Raw genomic sequence first — 26,465 nt, 5'->3', positions numbered from 1 at the left:
GTTGACATGATAGCACAAAACAGATGTGGGACCGGGCTAACTGTACACATTATTAAAAACTAGGCCAGCACCAAAGCAAAACATTTTTTGGCTTTTTATCCCACCAACATTAAGTCACAAGGCACTTTCTTTCTAGTGACAGTAATTGGAAAACATGTGTTTTGAATCTGCTTATTTTGAAAACTTGTGGCACACACTATTCATTAGTGGAGGGTTAAAAATGTTCTCCCCAAACTCCTTGTCTTTCTTTAAAAAGGAAGAAAAAAAATCCCACAGACAAGGAAACTAGGCAAGTGTCTGAAATGTGAGCTAAATAGTGTTCCTTTCTGACTGGGTTATTGTTTATCAGTCAGAAATGGCATTATAAGAGTAGCACTTGTAGTTCTTAACTGTGTGGGTTGTAGTCGACTGGAACATAGCTTCTGTAATACACACCAATAAAACACACTGATTCCTGAGTGGGTCAAACAGTAGAGATAGGGGACACTAACTCTCGTACGCCTCTCTCCTTGTCCAGAGTCAACGAGACCCAACATGGCTCCATTCAACCTCTGAGCTACCATTTGAACACACCGCTTTGCCCTCTGCCCCCCCCTAGAACTTTGTTTCACTGTCTCCCCGTATCACCCCTTGTTTCCCAACCCCGAGTTGGGATCAGTCGATCATCCCTCCCAGTCTCCCCTCCCTCCCCCTAGGTTAGGTATGAAAGGGTGTTACGATGTGTGTTGAAGTATGACAACATTATGACAGGGTGCTGGGCCTGGGCCTGCTACTCTCCCCATTCCACTGGGCTGCCACACAAAGGGCCCATTGAGCAGCATGTATATAATGAGTCCCTTCAGCACCCTCCCTGCCCTCCAGCCCCTGCCTGAGCGAGACCGGGACCCACAGGGACAGGGGAGGGGCAGGAGAGGAGGGCTGACACACAAACATCCCCTGCAAACAATGCTCCCAAACGGTGTAGCTAGCTATCGGCCTCTGTAACAGAGCAGGGATGTGGCGCAGCACAGCAGCATTAACATGCACAGATAATTACCAACACCACAAACTAACTTGAACATAGACAGAGTAAACCAGGTCACATTCTAATTACTCTAGCTAGACACCAATAGCCTATATGATACAAAACCATCAGTTGAAAATATCTATTGTATTCTACTTCCTTGTTGTGGTAACAGTGTTCAGCGACACCACTAGGTTACTACTAACCCTAATAGGAAGCTCCAAGGCTCCGGCGCCATATCCCTAACAGGCATGATGTCACACGGGGACACAGGTGGGTATCTCTAAGTCAGGAAGGGATTGGGCATTGCAGACCTGTTAGCATTAGCGATGGCATTTTACACCTCAGCGTTGCTCAAACGTTGAATCAATTTCCATAGTGAGCAAATAGTTTGCCCTTCTATGGCCAGGTACGTGTTGGTTGAGTGTGTGTGAGGTGTGCAGTACTAACAACTAGATGACACTATTCTTGTCGTGTTGAAGGACAGAGCAGGATCATTTCCACTCAGGACAGATCCTAGTAAAACAGGTCAAGTGGATTACAGGGATCTCTGCTCTCTCAGTCTACAACCAATGACCTCGACTAAAATCGGACACAGACACACAGGGCAACAGCCAGGAGGAAACAGTGCGATATTGTCTCAATATCTGAAGATAAAAGCCATGGGTTTTTCTTTCCAAAGCTACCGGTATTTCCAAGCTGATCCCTAATGTAGATCAGAATAACTGTTCTGCTGTGTAGATAACTGTTCTGCTCAGAATAACTGTTCTTCTGAGTTCTGCTGTGTTCTGCTCAATTTGACCACAGAAAAAGGTCACCTTTGACCTAACAAGGGTTAACTTAAGGGTCATGTAGATAGATGGATAGCCCAGGTTTTAGACAACAAGGAGACAAAGAACTCAGGTCTCTGCCAGCCAACCTACCACCAGCACTCCCCGAGCAGGAATGCAAGAACCGACAACCTACACACACATTTCTTCCTTCTGACACACACTTTCCCTGACGACGCACGCAGCACCCATCAAACACCTGCTTTTGTGACACAATAAAACGGCTAAGGGTGTGGCTGGCTGGCTGCACCTAGAAAGAATGACATAGGCTCGCAACACAATGCTATTGCACAACCGCAGTGCATTCCGCATGACTCCATGATGTGATGACCCCCCCGCCCACTGCTGTAATGAATGACAGCCTACACAATCACTCACTGATGAGCTAGCTCTCTCACCATATTGTGCTCGTTCTGTAACTACATACATGTACACAAAGTCTCCCAGTCAGTAACACGCTGTCTCCCAATCAGAAAATAATGCAGGCAGCAACATGCAGCAGGGCCAGCTTAGCTCTGGGAGTGTCAGCTAGTAGCTACGCCCCAACCATGTGTGTGTGCCCTAAAATCATTAAGGCCTAAGGGACAACGGCTGACAGGCCCAGTCAGGGACATGGACTGGTGGTGGGTACTGGGAGAGTGTGCTCTCAGCAGTCACAGAGGTGAGGAAACCAATTAACAGGGAGGAAGCTCCCACACTACTGATGATAAAGTTAACGTCATCATTATAACTGCTGCTGTATGAGGTGTGGAGGGGGCTGTGTGTCATCATGGAGCTCCTGTGAGGATTTCGTCAGAGGCGACAGCAGAGGTGTGGGTCGTCCACCTATGAGTGAGTACAGGGGGGGGGGGGAAGTTAGCAGGCAGGCAGAGGTCTGGGAGTCAGTCGTCAACACCTTGGCCCACACAAGGCCACCTATTCTTAGGCTACGGCTCAATTAACTAGGTCTGCCTGGTGGCCAAGGCACTAGAGGTCTGTGATGTGCCCATTGTCTCAGGCAGTAGTCGCATAATAGCCACTCTGTTCAAACACACTGGAACAGGTAGCTCATTGTGCCTGCCCACCTGCCAGACTATTTCACTAGTTGACTATTAGGAGTAATAGCATTTTCATGACAAGAGCACACAAACACACTTGGAGCAGGAGGAAGCTTGATTATCCAACACCACTTCCTTCAAGTTCAGGGGAGTTTGACGACTGACTGGCTGGCCATTCGGATCAATACATGTATGGAAGAATGCCCAGGGCCCGTATTCATAAAGCAACGCAGGAGTGCTGATCTAGGATCAGGTCCCCCCATCTTTCTAATCGGATTCATTATGATCTAAAAAAACTGGATCAGAACTCCTGATCTGAGGCACTATTAATATGGGCCCAGGTTTCATTTTAGACACATTCCTTATAGAACGAACCCGCCTCGTACCCCAGAGCTTAACATGACACACACCGGGGGAGCTGGCTAGCTGTGTAATCTGGGAAGGCTGTACAGTGCCGACTCTCACCTACCCCCTGTGGCAGCTTTAGGGGAGAGGCACACAAACACACCCTGCTGCTCTATAACACCACCTCTCACCTTTAGCACACACACACACTCCATACATAGCTAGGGAACCATGCAGTGCATCAGCACATCCATAGGGCACACAGGACTGGTGTGAGGTGGTGGGGGTTAGGGTGCACTAAAATGCAAAAGCACTGGCAGGGTTAATTTTCCCCAGTGTTCAGCCTCTGCAACACACACACACGAGAGAGAGAGAGAGAGCGAGCGAGCCAGAGAGCGAGAGAGCCAGAGAGCGAGAGAGAGAGAGCCAGAGAGAGAGCCAGAGAGAGAGCCAGAGAGAGAGCCAGAGAGAGAGCCAGAGAGAGAGCCAGAGAGAGAGCCAGAGAGAGAGCCAGAGAGAGAGCCAGAGAGAGAGCCAGAGAGAGAGCCAGAGAGAGAGCCAGAGAGAGCCAGAGAGAGAGAGAGAGAGAGCCAGAGAGAGAGAGAGAGAGAGAGAGCCAGAGAGAGCCAGAGAGAGCCAGAGAGAGCCAGAGAGAGAGAGCGAGAGCCAGAGAGAGAGAGAGAGAGAGCGAGAGCCAGAGAGAGAGAGAGAGAGAGAGAGAGAGAGAGCCAGAGAGAGAGAGAGAGAGAGAGAGAGAGCCAGAGAGAGAGAGAGAGCCAGAGAGAGAGAGCCAGAGAGAGAGAGAGCCAGAGAGAGAGAGAGCCAGAGAGAGAGAGAGCCAGAGAGAGAGAGAGCCAGAGAGAGAGCAGAGAGAGAGAGCCAGAGAGAGAGAGAGCCAGAGAGAGAGAGAGCCAGAGAGAGAGAGCCAGAGAGAGAGCCAGAGAGAGAGAGAGAGAGAGAGAGAGCCAGAGAGAGAGAGAGAGAGAGAGAGAGAGCCAGAGAGAGCCAGAGAGAGAGAGAGAGCCAGAGAGAGCCAGAGAGAGAGAGAGAGCCAGAGAGAGAGAGAGAGAGAGAGAGCGAGAGAGAGAGAGAGAGAGAGAGCCAGAGAGCGAGAGAGAGAGAGAGCCAGAGAGAGAGAGAGAGAGAGCCAGAGAGAGAGAGAGAGAGAGAGAGCCAGAGAGAGAGAGAGAGAGAGAGAGCCAGAGAGAGAGAGAGAGAGAGAGCCAGAGAGAGAGAGAGAGAGAGAGAGAGAGAGCCAGAGAGAGAGAGAGAGAGCCAGAGAGAGAGAGAGAGAGAGCCAGAGAGAGAGAGAGAGAGCCAGAGAGAGAGCGAGCCGCACTCCAGCTGAATTCATAAACAGCTGTTTGTACAATATCAGCAGTCTCTCAAGGTCAGCTCTACCATAGACAGTGAAGCACCACTCCACCTTGGTCTTCCATTCTTCCATGTTGCCCACCTTTTATCACTGACTCAATACAGCAACACAAATGGCAACCTTGAGGGAATTGGATTCTTTGATGGCCAGCATGTTTTTATTGCTGTAGGCCCTACAGACCATGATTCAATCTACATAGCTCCGGTCTCCAGTCCAAACTCATGCATGGCAATAATCTAGCCAGCTACCATAAGTAGTGAGCACTCATCCTCAACCATTTCCCAGAGACTTTCTGTTAGAGATAGTTAATGGTTGAGTAGTATATCCCTGGGCTATTCCCTATGACTGGCTCCCTCCCTGATCCTACCCCTGTATTACAGAAGCCCTGGGCTGTTCCCTGCGACTGGCTCCCTCCCTGATCCTACCCCTGTATTACAGAAGCCCTGGGCTGTTCCCTGCGACTGGCTCCCTCCCTGATCCTACCCCTGTATTACAGAAGCCCTGGGCTGTTCCCTGCGACTGGCTCCCTCCCTGATCCTACCCCTGTATTACAGAAGCCCTGGGCTGTTCCCTGCGACTGGCTCCCTCCCTGATCATACCCCTGTATTACAGAAGCCCTGGGCTGTTCCCTGCGACTGGCTCCCTCCCTGATCCTGCCCCTATATTACAGAAGCCCTGGGCTGTTCCCTGCGACTAGCTCCCTCCCTGGGACGGGCCATCTATTACAGAAGCCTTTAAAGAGTATGCCCTGGTGTTGAAGTCACTCTGCTCTCATTACCCTGTCAGGTCTGGACAGGTGATCATTAAAAAACACTCACAAATCTCCCTCTCTCCGTGTGCTGACAAGCCAACACTAAAAAGAGGAACTCAACGGAGGACAGATTCTCATCCAGTGAGAAAGTGTTGTTCAGTTTGCCAGTAGAAGTGACCATTAGGGCAAACTGAAGCTGACAAACAGTTCGATCAATGAGAGTTTATCCTGACACATCTCTAGTGGGCTCTCTTATGGTCGCCCAGAAAAACAGAGACGACGAGGAGAGGAGGAAAAGCGGGAACGCAATTTGGTTGAGGTGTGAGCAGGATGCATGAAGGTACGACGTAACATGAGTGTCAAAGCACTGCAACATGACAGTGACCCACACATGATCTGCACCTCATGTTATGTGATGGGTGTAGGGTACACCTCTAGTAGGGAAGAGTCTCAGAATGTGTCCCAATAAATCACTCCCTCCTCCTGAGGTTCACTACAGCCCACAAACATAAAAGCGTTGGATTGGTGGAGGCATGGGCTTGTGGGAGATTCCTCAATTTCTTTCAAATCCGGAAGAAACGTGAACAAGTGCACACTTTGGAACTAGAGAGAGTTGGGAGTGGGACAGTGTCGCACAGCAATGGTGGCCAGGAGAGTTGTCCCCAGGTCAGACTCAACTAGAGGAAGCTCTTGTTAAAGAGAAGTAGTGACCTAGAAGTATTAGTGCTGCAGTCCTGTGTTACTGGACTTTCTTTTGAAGTCTCCTGCAACAGGGAGTAGAACGGAGAGAGTAAATACCGGGGGGGAAATATTGGACTTTGCAGGCAGCGTCGAAAATTCCAGCAGGGGGAAGCAGTGTTTATTTGTTGATTTATTTATTTGTTGATTTATTTATGTGGCTTCCTGTCTTTGTGAGAGTCCAGGTTGGGTTTCACCAAGCAATGGGGCTCTACTGCGCTGTTAACCCTTTCAGTGACCTGCCTAGGGCCAGATTCTGTTACAAGCCAAGACCTGGGGGATGAGACAGACTGGGAGGAGAGGTAGAGCTACAGCAGTAGAGCAGGATAGGGCCACACGTCCTACAGACCAGCATGTCAACACTCAGGACAGTGAGGACACACTGTTGTTGCAAATGTCGACTGTTGTGTGTCAATAGTAGCACTCTGAGCACAGTCTGTTGCTTAATGTCAACAACTGCCAATTAGCCTATACGTTGTGTCAATAGTCAAGTCTTAAACACCTGCAGCTCCTATGTTCAATACACAGACCAAATTAGACAACTTTATCTGACCATGGACACACACATTTGACGTACATGCTGTAATTCTAGTTACTGGCCTAGGATTTAGTAGGGCCGAGCAGGCAGTCCTATGAGAATCTCTCAGTTACCTTAAAAGGATGACATTAAAGAGACACCAGGCAGCAGTCACAGTGAGGTGAACAGGCCTAGTAGCATCCATTCAGCAGCATGGGACATGGCTGGGTAAAGTATGTAGGCCACAGGCAGCTCAGCTGACACAGGCAATATGGCCGCCCACCCTAGCCTCCCCCTCCCTGCTCAGTGAGAGGATAAAAGAGTGTTTAATGAGAGGCTGGGGCTGTGGCAGTGACCTGAGAGGGAATCTCCAAATATTTGCACCGTTCCTTTTATCTGTGGTCCAGTATAGACCCCCTTCAAATCAGGGAAGTGGAGGGGAGGGAAAGGAGGGATGAGAAAGTGAGGGGGAAGAGAGAGGGAGGGTTGGTGAAGAGAGCCAGGAGAGCCGTCGAAGGAATGACTGTCATCTTAATTAGAACGATAGAGATGTCAGGAATGCCAACTATGTCTATCGAGAGCAAACTTCTGAGAGGCGGCTGGTTTGGGCCATGGATTTTTGGGAAAAAATGCAGAAAGAACAGTGAGGCCAGAGGAGGCCATGCAGTCAGAGGGACCTCTAACGACTGAAGTGTGATGGGGGGGGAAACACTTATTTTTTGTATTTAGTCTGCCAAGACAGCAGCTACTCTTCCTGGGGTCCAGCAACATTAAGGCAGTTATATAATTTAAAACATTACATTAACAACACATTAAGTGTGTGCCCTCAGGCCCCTACTCTACTACCACATATCTACAACACAAAATCTGTGTGTTATTTCACAGTCCCCGCTGTTCCATAAGGTGTATTTAACTTTTTTTTTTTTTTTTTTTTAAATCAAATTGTACTGCTTGCATCTGTTAAGTGATGTGGAATTGAGTTCCATGTAGTCATGGCTCTGTGGTACTGTGTGCCTCCCATTGCCTGTTCTGGATTATGAAGAGACCTCTGGTGGCATGTATGTGGGGTATGCATGAGTGTCCGAGCTGTGTGCCAGTAGTCAATACCTCTCACAAATACAAGTAGTGATGAAGGCAATCTCTCCTCCACTTTGAGCCAGGAGAGATTGACAGGCATATTATTCATGTTTGCTCTATGTGTACATCCAAGGGCCAGCCGTGCTGCCCTGTTCTGAGCCAATTGCAATTTTCCTGAGTCCCTCTTCGTGGCACCTGACCACACAACTGAACAGTACTCCAGGTGTGACAGAACTACAGCCTGTAGGATCTGCCTTGTTGATAGTGCTGTTAATAAGGTAGAGCAGCGCTTTATGGAGGACAGACTTCTGACCATCTTAGCTACTGTTGTATCAATATGTTATGACCATGACAGTTTACAATCCAGGGTTACTCCAAGCAGTTGAGTTCAACTTGCTCAATTTCCACATTAGTCATTACAATATTTAGTTGAGGTTTAGTGAATGATTTGTCCCAAACTTATGTCATCAGTAAAGATTGAAAGTAGTAAGGGGCCTAGACAGCTGCCCTGGGGAATTCCTAATTCTACCTGGATTATGTTGACGAGGCTTCCATTAAAAGAACACCCTCTGTGTTCTGTTAGACGGGTGCCTGAGGGCACACACACTTTCTAGTAGACTTAAATTGAAGATATGGCAAATAGGAGTGGCAATATCATCCGCTTCATCCTCCGTAATTTTCCATCCAAGTTGTCAGACCCCGGTGGCTTGTCATTGTTGATAAACAATTTCACCTCTTCCACACTCACTTAACAGAATTCAAAATTACAATGCTTGTCTTTCATAATTTGATCAGATATACTTGGCTGTGTAGTGTCAGTGTTTGTTGCTGGCATGTCATGCCTAAATTTACTGATCATGCCAATGGAAAAAAAATGATTAAAAATCATTACAAAAAAAGATCTAACCTAATTTTAAAGACCCGGTGCTGTCAAAAATGTGATTTTCATGTGTTTTATATACATTTCCACACTGAGGTTGGAATAATACTGTGAAAATGTGAAAAATATGATACTGCCCTTTTAGTGTAAGAGCTGTTTGAAAAGGCCGCCTGACATTTCAGCCTGTTTTGGTGGGATGGAGTTTTTGCCTGCCCGGTGAAATCACCAGGTGGAAAATTAGTTAGACCAATAAGAAAGTTCCCAATCTCTCTGCCAATACCCGCTAGTTCTCCCCTCCCTGCTCAGAGCACTCCCAGACCGTCCTAGCAGAATTATTGCTTGAGAAATTGCTCTTCTTAACTAATAAGCTATTTTGGTTTCTTTTTTTACAATTTTAACCGGAAACAATCACAGTAAGGTACATAAAGATGTACTATGCAGAAATCTCTCTGCAAGTTCCTGGTTGCTAAAATAGTTTGCCTAATTTTAGTTTGTGACAAAACAAGCAGTCATTGTATAGAGAATAATTGTACCATCTAAACAGCTGTGAAATATATTTTCCATAACCAATTACATTTTATTTTTCAGCTGGTGTACACAACCGAAAGGATAAACTCAAAAACAAAACGGGAAGCATAGATATAGCACACATAGAACAGATCTACCGCTTCTTAGACTTGCTTTCAATGAGAATGAAATATCTATAGCTCACATTTCTATGTGAATTTGGTCAGGTCACCCAAAAAGTTACATATAGTAGCTTTAATTGTTACCCAGAAATAATTTGATATAAAGTAGAAAAACGGCTACATTGGATATTTAAGAGACCGTGTTGATGACTTAGTAAATAGAACTTTAAGCTCCACAGCGCTTGCAGCCACTGGAGTAAGCAGCCTTAGTCACCCTGAGTCAGTATGAAATCTCACTGCAACGCTTCCTGCCTCACACCACCCGTTCACAAACACTGACTAAAATCGGCAGCCCGCAAATCAACTTCCTGTTTAACGAGCCACAGGACAGGAAACGGGGGTGGGGGTGGGGGGGGTGACGTCCATCCTTTAGTCTACATCCATCCAGGAAGAAGATTGTATTGAGATGAATCATTAGGAATGATAGTGATCCATCAGTGTAACACCACCACAGTTAACAATGTAGAAACCAGGAAACTCAACCAAAGGAAATGAAGTCAACCTTAGCGTGATACTCTGTTGGTGCATCTAAAATGTGTCGTAAAGATCACTTCAAGATAAGATGGGGATAGTCATGTTTGTTCATGGGTTCATGAGGTACAGCAACACAAGGGTTTAAAGTATCTTACGGTTTTATGTGTTGGAGCTTATTATGTGCTATAATAGCAAGTGAAAGTGTAAACCTTAAGGAACTACAGTCAAGTGGTTAAATCCCCCACATTCTGAGCTTTGTCAATAGACCGCCATGTGAACATCTAGCAGTCTAGTGGTGTCCCTTGTTACTCGTGACTTTTCCTGACCAAGAACTACACCTCTAGTATAAATTAGGTAGTGACAAGTTGGTCCAAGTCCTCAAATGGTATTTTCAGGTCATGACATCCTCAAAGTCCAATGGCTCAGATGAAGTTTACAGCTATTTCATGCCCAAAGACAAATGATCGATTATTGTGAGCCGACGTCTTTGTCAAGGAAATGCTTTCATAGCCGCTCAAGGATCACTTTCAGAGAATATGCCAAATGTAAACGAACCCAGTCCGTACGGAAAGGAGATAAGAGTGTGCAGACTAAATAGCGAGCTACAGGCCTCATCCTTTTGGCAGTTGGCTTAGGGGAGGACTGGGCCTTTCCCCATTTAAACCTCTACCCCAACTCACATTCCACTCAACTATGACATGGACACCTATTAAATACATTGGGTACATAACCCAAATAAATCACACATCAGATGGAGAGATACTGTGGCAAGGTTCACATGGTAAATGTAGAACACATGACAGGAGGTACGGAAATAAATGGAAAATTCAATTAAAGGGCTTTCCTTCCGCCCCAAACCCTCCACCCCAAACCTCCGCAGAGGCAAGCGCTTAAGGATTGTGCCTTATCCAGATTCTTAAAATGGCAAACATGAGATAAGGATCCCTTTCAGTCGCCTCCCAGTTTGAGGCCAACGCCTGGAAACACAACCATTGAATCCCACACAATGGAGGCACGCAGACTGACCTCTATGGGGGCACATCCAGACCATAGTCTATGGCCCAGACATTCTGATAGACCATGCTTTATGGAAAGGATTCTTCACCTGCTTGTACTATTCTGTATGTTAGAAGTCATGAAACTGTATTTACGTCAATTATATACAATCAGAGTATCAAAACGGAACTTGACTACTGCTTGAAATGAGAAATGACCTTGAGTGAATTTGCGGTTGTACTGCAAGACTTTTGATCGAGTTAATATTACAGACTTCAGCCACCCCAAAATACATTGATTTACTTTCCAGAAGCTCTTTATCTACCCTTTGACCTTTAATAACAACACAGCAGTTCAGCCAATCACAAAATAAGCTGATGTCATTACATGGCTCTGTGAGTTAGTCACAATCTGGCAGCCCCAGAGAGGGATTGGCAGATATCTTCAACCCCTTTGTACATGCCTTGATTAAGCACCTGCACCATTCTAGGGATAAGCATGTTTGTTTGTGCTGGGTTGGAGGGAATGTCTGTCCAATCCTGCCAAACAGGGAGGATGTGTAGTGTGAGGCGAGTCACCCAACAGGATGGATGCTTTTGATATGGCTCAGATCAGTCAGCATTTCCTGCGGCCTCTATGAGTAAGCGGTGATTGATGACAGCATCAATGGGGTTGGTCACCATAATGATGACACAGTCTTTCCACATAATACATCCAGACGCGCAGATTTACCCTACTGTGGGCTAAACGATGATGGGAGGATGGGTCACAACTTAAGGGTGTGGTTCCACCCATAGTTTCACCCATCACTCAAACTACAATATATATTTTTTTTATCAAATCTATGAGAAGTGAGTTGTCTATTCATTACATTTTTTATGTTACCATGAAACAACACCATTTGAGTAACATTATGGATAACACATACAGTTTAAATATGTTATTTCCTGACTGTACAGCTAAGCCACAGCATCTCCTTCTCTGTAGGTGCTTACCAGAGGGTGAAGCAGTCCAACCAGAGTGACTGCTGACCTTCTCTGCCTGGCCATTGAAAGAGGAAGCCATTATAAAGAGAAACAAGAAGTGCGGGACAGTAAAGCACAGCTGAGGAACGAATACAGCAACCGCAAGCACTCTAAACAAAGCAACTGTGGTCAACTATTAGTAGGACGTTCCTAAAGTGAGAACGACCGGCTTGACTCAACCAGGCGTGAGGTATTTCAAACTTAATCCCAAGACTCACTGTAACCAAACAGGGTGCTCGGTTGGTAGAACCACCCCACCTCCTCTGCATGGCCCACATGACATCTCCAGCAGCCCCCACCCACATGACATCTCCAGCAGCCCCCACCATCAGTAAAGCTGGACAGGCAGACAAGATTGTGTGGGTGCGCTGTTTGCTTGACACCTACACACAGAAATTCTCCTCACAGTCTGCAGCCAAGCGACAGCACATTTTTAACAGGTTACTGTGAACTTGATGCTGCCCTTGTCCCAGACATCTCAACGCTGAGACTGAGCTGGACTACCAATGAGCCATTTAGTCAAAGACAGAGGATTATGGGGGAGGATAGTCATTTCCTCAAATCAAATGGGTGTAGAGCTGGAATGACCGCCGTCCTGAAACGAAGGAATTTGTGAACGGTCGGCAAGAGTCTGAACTTCGTGGCTCCAACACCACTTTGATGCAAGAACAAGAGATGTTCAGTGGGAACGCTGGCATTGTGCCCAGATGAACATGCTTAGGTAACCCTTGGGACTCGTTTTACAGCGATGGTGGGAGAGAGAGAGAGAGAGAGAGAGAGAGAGAAAAGGGAGCGTGACATTTCTGCTTTATTCCAGATATTCCCACTGGGGCAGGAGTGTGTAACTCCGGCCTCATTAGCCTGCACCTCATCTGCTCTAAATCTGTCACCTCCTCTAAATCTGTCACGTTCAGAGGAGTCAGAGATGTCTAAAACAGCCTCAAGCAATAGCACAGCCTGGAATCATCTCTTTAGTAGTGATAGTCAGCCTGGTCTGCAAGATCAGAATCTATTAAACATGAATGGTCTAGGGCAGGGTTCCCTAACTGGCCCGTGGGTAGTTTTATTTGGCCCCCAAAGTTTTTTTCCTTCTCATTGTTGGACATAAGACTAAAAACATCAGGAAATCAGCTCCAAGTGATTTTACATTTCAGAAATCTGTTTAAGTATTCCCACGTATACATACACATGATGGTGTGCAAAATGTAAGCAAGGTTTAAAGTTGTTTTAGTTGCAGTCAATTTGTAATTATGTTCCTGCAACCCAACCTTCCACTTAAGAAAAATAATAATAAAAAAAAATAAAATAAAAATCTTTATGATCTTATGGATTCCACGGCCTGTTTTATGAAACATAGCCTAGGCCTATAGATGAAATAGTCCTGACGTTACTCAACTAATGTTTCATCTTGTGAAATTGGTTCAGACTACATTTATTTAACTAGGCAAGTCAGTTAAGAACAAATTCTTATTTACAATGACAGCCTAGCAAAAGGCCTCCTGATGGGCCGAGGAATAAAAAGATATTATATATTAATAAATAAATGAGGACAAAACATGGCAGTGGAATAATCAATCATAAATATCTTTCTCGTTAACATTAAGTCAGCCAAAGGCTTTAAGACCAAGGCAAAAACCAGAATGTGACAGAGGGGAAGGTGTGGGCTATTTGTAGATAGCCTTTGAAAGGCAGGAACAAAATCCAAAGTGGAGGATCGAGAGAGAGGGAAACAGAGGGAGCGGGAGAGCGAGCCTGAGGAAAATGTAACCAAACGAGAAAGGCAGGCTGGCCCAGTAGACAGCATTGTCACATTAACTGCCTCTTCCTGTCGTTGCCTGCCTCTCGCACTCGTTGCCTTATAAGGCAACGCATTTAACTGCCTGTCACTGTGGCGATGATGTAACAGCTTAAAGTGCACCCCCCCCCCCCACACGCAAACCATTTTCTTCTTCTTCAAAAACACCTCTTTATCAGATGAAAAAGTTTGTTCAAAAAATGGCCTGCATCTTAAAACGACAACCCCACATCCTTTCACAACAATTGTGTCCTGGATGTGTGTGTGTGTTTGTTCTAAAGTGAAGGAATGTGAAACACGACACACAACACCCCCCCCCCCCCCCCCCCCCACCTCCTATGAGCCAGAAGAAAGAAAAACAGAGAGAGAGAAAACACACTGCATTACTGCTGTAGCTTCTGTAACTGTGCAAACAGCACCCTACATCCTGCCACTGGAGAAGGCATCATGCTCTAGGTCTCAGGAAAGGTCTCTTATAGCAAATATGTGCGTGGCCTGAGATACCCTGCAGTGGAGGCTGGTGAGTTATACAGTCCTGTGGGTCATTAGGAGGAGGAAGTAAGATCCCGCCCCACCACCGACAGACATTCCACAGCTAACCCGACCCTTTATGACTCACAGCCCTTCGTGTCTGACACACACACTCAAAATGGATCCCAAGAAACTCTTCAACACATATTGCAAAGGCATATACAAACATAGTTACACACACACAGGATGCCAAGATTCTTGCTTAACTATTGTCCAAATGGCCATTGCCTAATCGTACCCATACACAGTCGAGAGCAGACTCACATAACTCACCCAACACATAAACATCCAACCAGCCTTTTCTAAACAAAACACTGACCCCAAACATTATGAAGGAGACGAGAAGGTGGTGGGGCTGAGGGGGCGGGGCCTCTTCTGCAGTCAGAGTGTGTGACAGGTGATGTGTGTGATGTTGTGAGAGTGGGCAGGGAGGGAGCCCTGGAGCTCAGCCCCTCTGCAGAAGATGGGGGCAGACAGAGCATCTTCAGAACCTACCCGGAGCAGGATCTCTGGCTCGGCCACAACCCACATCACTGACTGGGGAGAGACTGACTGGCTGCGACCCACTTCCCTGCCCTCCCCATCCACCGCCCCTCCCTTCTCCGGGGGTCTCCGCTGAATCAGACTCACTGCTGCTTCATGTCATAAACACATGTACAGTACTTAACCCCTCCCTCCCCTCAGTCTAAGTGGATTTGATACAATGAGCCCATCTCAGATTGACCCCCACAGAGTCAGTAGGCCTGGGGTGCTAAGCCAGGGGCGGTACCATACATGCAGGTGGGGGATATTACAAGGAGGTTGAGTGTAATACCCTCTTAATGACTTTCATAATGCACTGGAGTCCCGCCCTTCTGGGCTGCTGCGTGGACCAGTCCTGTGTCAGCTTCAGAAACAGATATGTTCACATTCTTACACCCTGGAAATGAATTACACTGGCCTGGTCCCTAAAGACCATGGTAGTAGAGCAACACCAAAGGCTCAGAAAGACTGAACAAGATCATACCAACAACAATGTAAAGAACACTTCAAAAGAACAGTGGTACTGTGTGACACATGAGAACAGTGTGAACGCTGGTGGTGTGAACGCTGGTGGTGTGAACGCTGGTGGTGTGAACGGTGACACACAGACATTCATTCACACATGAGATTCACCCATCTGTCTGGCTGGGGCTACGCTGCTGCATGTTGTTAGATTTTCCAGTACACAGCTGTGGTGGAGGGCCCCCTGTACAGAGAACTCTTTGTTAAAGCTCTCTTGTTAAATAATGCCTTTGGGGGCTTTGATTTGTCCAAGATATTGTCTGGTGCACTTCCCTGGCCTGCACGACTGGGGGGAAACATATCTCTGACCCACACCCTGGGCCTGCTGTGATAAGGTCCTCTGTCAGCTGGCCAGTGCCCAACAGGGAAAGGCAGGTCACAGTACAGACAGAAAGAGATAAATCACCCCAAGTCCTTTCCTCATCCGGCAGGTTATCCACTAACAGGCCTGGTTAAGGGGGGGGGGGGGGGGGGCATATCAAGTGCAATCCTCCTCCTCCAGTGAACACAGATCATCACTCTGTATTAGCTCCCAATCTGCCTCACGCTCGCTTATGACCCCAAATCTCTCCTACTGTGTGGAACTGAAAGACACAGAGTGATCTGATTCTCAGGGCTACTTCCACAACTGGAGTTGAATAAGGAAGCAACAGAAAACCACAGAAACCACAACCTTTCTTCCCCTTTCCTGCTACTCCCTTGAGATGGACTCTAGTAGGAGTCACATACTGGGCTGAACTAGGGCAAACAAGCCCACGGGACTGGGCGAGTTTAAATGGGGGCATCTACGGCACGAGATGAGCCAGTAGTCTTGACACATCATACTAGAGAGATGGTGATGGCTATGCCCAACCTAACCCGAATATCCTCTCAAGTTAAAGGACAAACCTTTATGAGTCTAGTGGGTGAACTGTCTGGCATAGCTGTATGTTTCTGGTCTTTGTAAGGTTGTCTGTGTGCTAGCAACAGTCTCTGAAGAGCTGCCTTTGTGTTGCAACACACTCGAGGGAAAAGAGCCAGGCATTTCACTCCCTCCCTTATGATCTGCCGGTCTGCCTCTGTAAATGCCTGACTAGAAAGAGCGCCTCCCACACAAGGACCCAACCACACGGCTGAAATGTTAAACCGTACTAGCTTGCTGATGAAGACTAAATCCAACCGGCTGCTGGCCAAAAAATATAAATATATAGCCTAAATCCTAAAAATAAGCCTGTGTATTCCCGTGGGCAGCGCTCTAATCCTCTTACAAACAGTCTTTTGTCTGGGCCCTGTACACTTGAGTCTTTCAGTGGCACTGCAGACATTAGATGCAAACAATGGGCCAAGAACAGAGGAAGTGTTGCTGTGGTTCATTCTCTCTGTGCCCTCTGACTGGATAGAGGGTGAAACCTCGAACCGGCAGACAGCGACACAGTCAGACAGGGAGTGTGTGTGTGTGTGTGTGTGTGTGTGTGTGTGTGTGTGTGTGTGTTTAGGCACTTGTTTATTTTCTGTTGTTTTCCAAGGGCCGGGGGCGATTAACAACATCCCAAGTCCCAACAGGCCTAGTTTTGTGCCCCACTTACCAGGGTCTTTAATAATAAAACGAGAAGCCACAATAGAAATGAGACGGCCTCAGAGAAAACACTTCAAAGAGCTGCTCCTCTTTATGACCTTCCCTTATCATGGCTACAGGGTAGGAGGAGCACCATAAAAGGCGTTGTGAGAGGCAGTAGTGTCTGCCAATGAACAAACTAGTATAGATCCTTAAAAAAAAGACAAGGAGCAGTTCACTTTGGTTGTTAATACACACCTGCTAGGAGCACCCCAGCAGCAGGTTCATCAGATCGAACCACATCTATCCAGACCAACCAGTCCTGACCCAAACTCAGCTGACCGACGGTTAAACCCATCAAACCTACAGTTTATAAGCCTACACTTGCATCACTTCTATCCAAACAGATCTGTAAAGTAGGTCGTTGGGAATGTGTCCTTCAGCTCAAGGTTACCCTTTGAGCAGCGTTCTCCACAGCAATGGAAAGTCACTGACCAAAAAGCTTACCGATACTGTGGGTCTCTGACCATGCCCTCCTGATCCTCCTTAGCCCTTCCACCAGAGCCATGTTCTTAAGTCCCCTGATCCAGCTGCCTCTCCTCCAGCTGGGATAAGGGTGGGATCATGTCAGGGGCCAGCCTGCTACCAGAGCTTGATGCAGCTCAGACACCAAGTCCTACGGTTAAACAAACACTAGATACATTAAAACGCAATGACAAGTCAGTGGGAGGATGGGGTCAATGGTAGAAACTGTTTCTATTGCGAGTCAACTTTAAAAACGGTGTGGCCCAAGGCAGATCTTTACCAAATGGTATAGCGCCAGACTGTACCTGCCTGGAGTATATCACTGATGTGATTTGGATAGAGCCGTCCATTGATGGCATGCCCCTGGTGATGATGACCCAGTCAAAGGTCACCTTTAAAAGTAATTGGTCTCTGGTTCATTGAGAATTCAGGTGGACTGCGTAGCTGTAGTAGGCATTCTACCAGCCGAAATGTCTGTGTTTCACTGTGGAGGAGCCTTTCCAATAGCAGAGATGAAAGCATTCAGCTCGCTGTAACAGACTCAAACAGACACACAACATGTCTCTCTGCAGCAACATCTTGATGTAAAGTACAACGTAGTCTCTCCGCAGCAACATCTTGATGTAAAGTACAACGTAGTCTCTCTGCAGCAACATCTTGATGTAAAGTACAACGTAGTCTCTCCGCAGCAACATCTTGATGTAAAGTACAACGTAGTCTCTCTGCAGCAACATCTTGATGTAAAGTACAACGTAGTCTCTCCGCAGCAACATCTTGATGTAAAGTACAACGTAGTCTCTCTGCAGCAACATCTTGATGTAAAGTACAACGTAGTCTCTCTGCAGCAACATCTTGATGTAAAGTACAACGTAGTCTCTCTGCAGCAACATCTTGATGTAAAGTACAACGTAGTCTCTCCGCAGCAACATCTTGATGTAAAGTACAACGTAGTCTCTCTGCAGCAACATCTTGATGTAAAGTACAACGTAGTCTCTCTGCAGCAACATCTTGATGTAAAGTACAACGTAGTCTCTCCGCAGCAACATCTTGATGTAAAGTACAACGTAGTCTCTCTGCAGCAACATCTTGATGTAAAGTACAACGTAGTCTCTCCGCAGCAACATCTTGATGTAAAGTACAACGTAGTCTCTCTGCAGCAACATCTTGATGTAAAGTACAACGTAGTCTCTCTGCAGCAACATCTTGATGTAAAGTACAACGTAGTCTCTCTGCACATCTGCTCCCAGTAACAGTCTCCCTGTGGCCTGACACTGACTGGATATGAAATATTAGAACCAGCCTTTTATCCAGACAGTCTTTCCTGAGGGGGTTTCAGGGGATTTGTGGGACAGATGATGTGTAGGGTTCAGGCTAGGGTTAACTTCCAGCACAGATTGGGGACATCTACTGCTGCTGCGGTGGTGGCACTTGGCAAGACCAGTAACATGGGTCAATTGACAGAGATATAAATGACATCTAGTGAAACCTGGTAGGCTGCGCTAGAGGACAGTAATTTCAGGTCCTACACTTAAGTCCTTGACTATGAGCGTTGTGGTAGAGCTAGCTAGACAAAGACACTGGTGACTAAAAGCCAGTGTTGATGGTGGTGACTCAGATCGGAAATTGGTTAGAACTGCCACTTTTCACTAAAGCAAGATGCTTAATCTGAACTTCTAAAGAAAAGCATCTCATAGTGCAGGGGTAGGCAACCCAGGTCCTGGAGTGCCACAGGCATGTTTTTGATTTAACCGACCTGGAAAACCAGGTGTGTGGAATATAGGCAATCGCTGAACTGATCAATTAGCTCAGTTGGTTAGGTGTGGTGCCTAGTTGGAACAAAATCCTGCAGTACCTGTGGCACTCCAATAACAGGGTTGCCTACCCCGGTCATAGTTTGTATGGGTTACTTAGGCTGCTAACTTAGCCCACTTCTGCATTAGAATACATACAAATAATATATGGGTATCTATGAAATTAGAGTCTCAGACACAAGGCCATGATTAGACAGTGGATTGCAGTAGTGGTGCTTTTAATAGCAGCACAGAGGGCCACCTGCTAAAAGCCCTGCTGAGCAGCACTGTGGTCTGGCTCCCCTGCGTCACTAAGCTTGGCTCTCACAGGTAGACTAAATAATGACTAGTCCACAACTGCCAAAAATGCTACCTGCGCTGCGGCCTTGGTGAGGCTTTTATCAGAACAGACATATGCTAGACACACACACCTTTGCTGACTGAAGGGACAAAAAAGTGCTCATGCATTTATTTTTCCACACACACACCAATCTACTAGCGTTGACTGGCTAAATTGCCAGAACATGAAACAGGAGGGGGAACTTTGTTTGGTTAGATGGAACAATGTTTACCACCAACCCATGGCGAAACCCCACAGTAATTTCTCTGCTATGTGGGGAAACTAACTTCTCTCCCACTCCCCTCTTTGCCCCATAATAATGCACCCCTCCCCTTCTGCACAGACCACCACACCTAAACACACATTCCTTCCTCCCAATTGCCTACAAGTCCCCAAAATCACAGGGCCTGGTCCAATAAGCACAGAAACACACACTTACAAACAAGCAGTACTTCAAGTTGATGTAAATAAATATATATCACATCTCACACGTACAGACAGAAACACAAACAAACAGGAGGGGGAGCGAGAAACAGACCAGAAAGAATGGCTGACACGGAAAAACACAAACAGCCCCTCCCGACCACTTCAAAAACAAGTGCACCCAAAGATGGGTAGGACGACACCCCTTGCCCTCAATATGTGACCGCGCAATTTCCCTGTTAGCCAGCCTGCCTGCCCTGGAGGACTTCCCAGCGCGCCACATTGTCCACATCTGCAATCCTGCAAAACCCCCTTCTTTTCAGTCAGGCAAAAAAAAAAAAAAAAAAACAGGACACCCCCCTGAAACTAGCTATTATGGGCCACAAATGGAATGTTTCCCCCTGCATGCTCTTGCTGTGGGAGAGAGAAGAGGGAGTGAGCTAAAAAGGGAGCAAGGGAGAGGGGTTACATTCCATTCTGCTCTGTCCCTCTCGCAGCCTGATGGTTTTACATTCAGCTGATTTCAGATCAGGGTCAGCAGTATTGCTCCCAGGCAGATGACAGGTCGAACACTGACGTGAGATTAGGGAGGGACCACACCTGTAAGAAAGTGGGCAGCTAGAAGGCCCTCAGGCAGATGAAACAATTGAAACTCAGGTGTAGTTTCTCTATGGGCGGAGACAGGTATATCCACCCCCACAATCAAGTATTTCCTGCTCATCCCTACAACCCCAGTCACATAAAATCAACAAAGGAGAGAGAACTGGCTTATTTTAACATGGAAATCAAAATCAGCCACTCCCAGTAGTCCAGTGCTTTGTGCCACAATTCCCTAAAACAGCCATGGCCACTTGTGGAGAAACCAAACCAGCCAGCCAGTCCCAAACTGACTGAGTCAGCCAGTCAAATGAATAGCTTAGGGAACTGGGAGGGGAAGGAAGACATGTAGTACACTGCCCACCTTAGCAGTGTGCTAATCTGTGCAAGTCAGGGCACTGTGACATGGGTGAGTCAGGTTAGGAGAGAATAAGCGTTTCTCTCGGTGGGGCTGAGTTGTAAAAGACTGTCAGTCAACAACAAATCACAGTCATGCAAACAGGCAGGTACTTTGATAGTGCAGTGAATATAGGGAAATGAGGAGCGATACAAATTTCCACTCAAATTCCCGTTCAATTGAATAATGTGAGCGACCATATCAAAACAGTGTACGAAAACGTGTTGCCATCACATCAGACTGACAGTGGTTGAGTTTGGGTGGCTTTAACCCCTTTTGCACATATTTGGTGGCTGAATGTCCTTTGCTTTGAAGTGGGTTGGCAAACTGACATCCCGAGACATTTGCATGGACACTGATTCCAACATCGCCCCACTGGAATTGCAATAAAACAAAAAGAATGGCCTCACAGAATTGTGTGTCCTACAACATGTCTCAGCCTGCAGTTGATTTAAGGCATTAGGTTGGACTTAATGTTTCTCAAGCTGAAATGGAGCTCTCTGAAGTGTGTTAAGTTGTAACCAGTGTAGTAAACTGGACTAGACTGAGCAGGACGAAACTTGGGTGTTGGAAAAAACACTTTAGGTAGGCTATTCATAGATAATTGACGGTTTCTTTTGACATTAGCAATTTGTCCATACTCTGCTTAATGCCTCCACTTGACGTCTGATTTCCACATACATGCAGTAGGTCTAAATACATAGGCTACATTACATTAAGTATAAAATCCTTGGTGGGAGGCATTCATTAACTTTATGCAACTGGCATAGCAGCAGTGGAAACACCACAGGAATTTGCCCTTCATTCCCCCGCCGACTTTTCTGAAATAAATGAATGTCACGCCTCCCCAATTTCTCGTCCAATCAGACTCCATGTTGAATTTCAGTAGCGTGTTTTTTAAAAATTCCTTAAATTTAAGGATACACATTTTAAGTGTTACAAAAATCTATACATTCTTCAATAACCGGTGTTGATTTCAGTTAATTAGTCCCCATTGCCTGCGTTTGTAGGCCATCTGAGTCATACTGAGTCAATCATTGATTATTTTTCTTCCTGTGAGTTAACTTTGGCCTCCCTTCTATTATAGGCAGACATATTTAGAGTATATCGCCATACAGAGAGGGTAAAGCTGAACGCATGGTTAGGCTATATCAATTAGTTTAATGAATAATGCAGAGCGTCAAAACGCTGAGTAACGATGGGCTGTAATATAATGCTCGGTGTTGTGTCACTCCACTAAAAATAACGCAAATAATTTTGACAGTAAGATGTGTAGCACTACTACTCAGCACTACACACTCAATCATCCCAGACTGTCAAGCAACGTTGCTTCAAATCATCATCAACTGTTCTTACTCCACATTTCCAGGGCTTGATCATAGTTACAAGGGCTCGAACATTAAAGGATTAAGTCAAGTCTAAACACTGTACAAATATTTTCAGCTGGAAATGGTGCTGCGACAATGTGCGACAGAGTAAGTAGATAACAAAAAACAATTGAACTCAGCAGTGTTTTATCTGCTTCGACCCAGAACATCTGATAGCACTTTGAGGACACCATTCCGTATGCTATTTTTGAGTCACATCGGAATTATGCATATTACGTTGGCCATCTTGAATCTGGTTATTCTCAAGAAAAATGGCAGAAATATCGCCTGGAAAATTAACACGGCTAAATAAACGCCATAACTAGATAGGCTACAATGTTTCATTCCAATAAAAATAAAAATCACCGTTGTCCCGTCGAGTGAGAAAATACCGGTTGTTGTCGAAATGACGCATGTGGAAAGAGTTTTATAGCCCATTTCTTGTTAAACGTATACCATATCGACACAGGAAAGTTCGTTACATTGAGACGGTATAAAATCTCGTTGCTTTATAGATGCAACCAGGGCCCAAATTCAGTCCCCGAGCTCTCCCTGCCATTTTACCTTTCTCTGCTGTTTCTCCCAGGCCGGGTCCAGCAGCAGGTCCCGGTCCCAGTCATTTTCTTGTTCTCTTGGGTCCATGTAAACGGCTGGACCTCCAGACGATGCTTGACTATTAGAAGCGTGATAATCTACCATAGTCTATGGTAGTCAAGCTATTAGCTATAGAAAGAAAAATAAAAGGGGATGTGACCCAGTTGCGGTAACTCTATTTGCTTTCAACGTTCGGTCAGGAATATCCGATCTATACACTGAAAATACCCGCTACAAGAACGCTTAATCTCCACCCGAGGAGAGAATGGTGTGGTCGCAAGCAAAGAGCCGCTCCTACAAAACTAGAGTAGGTTGCCAGGCCCAAATAGGTCATGAATATTCAGGAATCTGCTTATTATTCATGAGCTGATGAAAAACTGCACCCGAAAGGCTGGAGAACACATAACTATAGCCTACTAAAAGTATTGTTCTAAAAAGTATTATGCCTGATATGTAGCCTAATGCATTTGTCAAGTAGCGCAAATCATTGCAGATGGAAGTCTGTACTTGTTGCTATATAATTGCAACATTGTATCAAAATGTAGATGCAATTTATGCCAGCCCCTTGAAACGATACAATGGTGAAATAAAATAATGCACAAATGTATTTGTAGCCAGTATAGACAGATTTACGAATTAAAACATGATTTGGAGCTCTATACTACAATAGTTCTGATAACTGCTACTTGTATAAAATCCATAGAATATTAAAGTAACTGTCCAGCTAAAATTTCACTTTTAGAAGTTCATATTCTGTTAACTCATATCCAAATAATGTTGTTGACTCATCTTATACGTGGCCAAAGCATACATTTGAGAGAAAAAAACTTTTAAAACCCCACCTCAAACTTGTATCTTAAACAGCCGTTTAAAAAATGCCTGCTATTTCCTCATAGAGGATGATGTACTGAGGAGGATAGGCTGGCCAATCAGGGGTCTACTCACAGTCATATTTTTTAACAACCAGTATACACCCACACCATTCTGTTGTAGGGGTACGCCCACACCATTCTGTTGTAGGGGTACGCCCACACCATTCTGTTGTAGGGGTACGCCCACACCATTCTGTTGTAGGGGTACGCCCACACCATTCTGTTGTAGGGGTACGCCCACACCATTCTGTTGTAGGGGTACGCCCACACCATTCTGTTGTAGGGGTACGCCCACACCATTCCAACACTGAAAAGCTGCTTTTTAACATACTTTTTTTTTATGTAAGGAAAACTATTTATCTCATATTGTAATTCATTTTAGGTCATATTTAATAGAAATCTGGACAGTTACTTTAAGCGCAAGCTACACACTACACGGGGCAGAGTCATATATTAGTCTAAGTATATGACTCTACACAGGGGCGCTTTCAGCAGTGCAACATTTTGGAACGTTCGGATAGAAATATGCTATGTAGAACAAACATGCCTCTCTAAAATGAATTGCGGCAGCTTTATTAATGGAATTTCTATCTGCAACATTCTACAATGTTTCTTCTTCTTGCAAGACAAGAATCAGATGGAGCCTATAACAAGACCCACCCATTTTATGTAATATTAATGAGGACATGCTACATCATGAATCATTTAGCCAGTGAGCCCATTGGTATTGTTACCCTACTCAGATTTGTGTTGTCCCCTCATGGAGAGCCTATGCTATGTTTGGTGCCCAAACTAATAGTCCTTCATGCAGGTGCATCGAAACAAAAACCGTATGAAATTCACTTCGGCCTATGCTTTTGTTTGAAAGCTTGTCATGTGTAAAGCGGCTTATATTTACCATTCAAATTTCATAGGCTGGGTCTGGCTGACATGCCCAGACACTACATTAAGTAGGTCACGCTCTAACTGTGTGTCCGTGCCAATTATCATCAGCGAGGCCCAACATACCATATAAATGATCGCAGGCCGCCATCGCTCCCTTTCATGTTTTGTGATGTTTTCATGACTGCCACATAGTGCCACATTCCTAATCGTTTTCTGATATACCGAAATCCCATTGGCATTGGACTCTATCCCCATTACTATAAGGAATCATTGTGGTGTGTACAATGTCACGGTTAAATGATTACACATCAAAGCGTCATACCATTTTATAATGAATTCTATCTCATTGTAATGACAGTTAGGCCTATATTTGGCACCTATTTTTTTTTATATCCCCAAAGTCAGCCTGTTGCAGGTGAAGCTAATACATGATGAAAAGGAAAATTCATTCAAGGTGTGCATCTACAGCTGTTCTCCTTTGATATCAATGTTTATTGATCCTAATTTCAGTTATTTAAGATAGTTTAATAAGTCTGGGGTGTGTGTGTTGAGAGAAGTACAAAATGAGCAGCTGTACTTCTTCAAGCTCAATTTTGTGCTTCTGAGTTATCTAACACAAGCGTAATAATGGCGCAACAGGAAATAGCTTGAAAGTTTGCCACAGTCTGGAGTGGGCTTTTTTGACTATACATACAGTAACAGTCAAAGGTTTGGACACACCTACTCATTCAATGGTTTTTCTTTATTTTTTCTATTTTCTACATTGTACAATAATAGTGAAGACATCAAAACTATGAAATAACACATATCTAATCACATAGTAACCAAAAAAGTGTTCAACAAATCAAAATATATTTTATTTTTGAGTTTCTTCAAAGTAGCCACCTTTTGCCTTGATGACAGCTTTGTACACTCTTGGCATTCTCTCAACCAGCTTCATGGAATCCATTTCAATTAACAGGTGTGCCTTGTTAAAAGTTAACTGCTGCAAAGAAACCACTACTAAAGGACACCAATAATAAGAAGAGACTTACTTGGGCAAAGAAACACAAACAATGGACATTAGACTGGTGGGAATATGTCCTTTGGTCTGATGAGTCCAAATTTGAGATTTTTGGTTCCAACCGCCGTCTTTGTGAGACGCAGAGTAGTTGAACGGATGACCTGCGCATGTGTGATTCCCACCGTGAAACATGGAGGAGGAGGTGTGATGGTGTGGGGTTGCTTTGATGGTGACTGTCAGTGATTTATTTAGAATTCAAGGCACACTTAACCAGCATGGCTACCACAGCTTTCTCCAGCGATACGCCATCCCATCTGGTTTGCACTTTATTATCATTTGTTTTTCAACAGGACAATGACCCAAAACACACCTCCAGGTTGTCTATTTAAAAATGTATTTATTTATTTAACTTGGCAAGTCAGTTATGAACAAATTCTTATTTCCAATGACGGCCTACGCCGGCCAAACCCGGACGGCACTGGGCCAATTTAACGACCAGTCAAGATACAGCCTGAAATCGAACCAGAGTGTCTGTAGTGATGCCTCTAGCACTGAAATGCATTGCCTTAGACCGCTGCACCACTCGGGAGCACAAATAGTGTAAGGGCTATTTGACCAAGAAGGAGAGTGATGGAGTGCTGCATCAGATGACCTGGCCTCCACAATCACCCGACCTCAACCCAATTGAGATGGTTTGGGATGAGTTGGACTGCAGAGTGAAGGAAAAGCAGCCAACAAGTGCTCAGCATATGTGGGAACTCCTTCAAGAATGTTGGAAAAGCATTCCTCATGAAGCTGGTTGAGAGAATGCCAAGAGTGTCATCAAGGTAAAGAGTGGCTACTTTGAAGAATCTCAAATATAAAATAAAACACTTTTTTGGTTACTATATGATTCCATATGTGTTATTTCATAGTTCTGATGTCATCACTATTATTCTACAATGTAGAAAATAGTAAAAATAAAGAAAAACCATGGAATGAGTAGGTGTGTCCAAACTTTTGACTGGTACTCTATATCAAGACCGTCCATA

At 45.3% G+C, this 26,465-nt stretch overlaps 1 protein-coding gene across 2 annotated transcripts in view; it reads right to left on the bottom strand.

Annotated features, from left to right (window-relative positions):
* Positions 1-22,961, bottom strand: part of LOC120018314 (alpha-actinin-4-like) — a 41,648-nt gene extending 18,687 nt beyond the window's left edge. For both annotated transcript variants that reach the window (XM_038961443.1, XM_038961442.1), the window contains exon 1: positions 22,645-22,961. In XM_038961443.1, coding sequence (XP_038817371.1) covers positions 22,645-22,779 — 135 coding nt within the window. In that variant the 5' untranslated portion in view covers positions 22,780-22,961. The remainder of the gene's footprint in view (positions 1-22,644) is intronic.
* Between the last annotated feature and the right edge of the window lie 3,504 nt (positions 22,962-26,465).

The sequence above is a fragment of the Salvelinus namaycush genome, chromosome 23 (assembly GCF_016432855.1).
Source record: "Salvelinus namaycush isolate Seneca chromosome 23, SaNama_1.0, whole genome shotgun sequence".
Classification (NCBI taxonomy): domain Eukaryota; kingdom Metazoa; phylum Chordata; class Actinopteri; order Salmoniformes; family Salmonidae; genus Salvelinus; species Salvelinus namaycush.
Note: the sequence above shows the minus strand (reverse complement) of the source record. Positions and strands in the feature narration are given on the sequence as shown.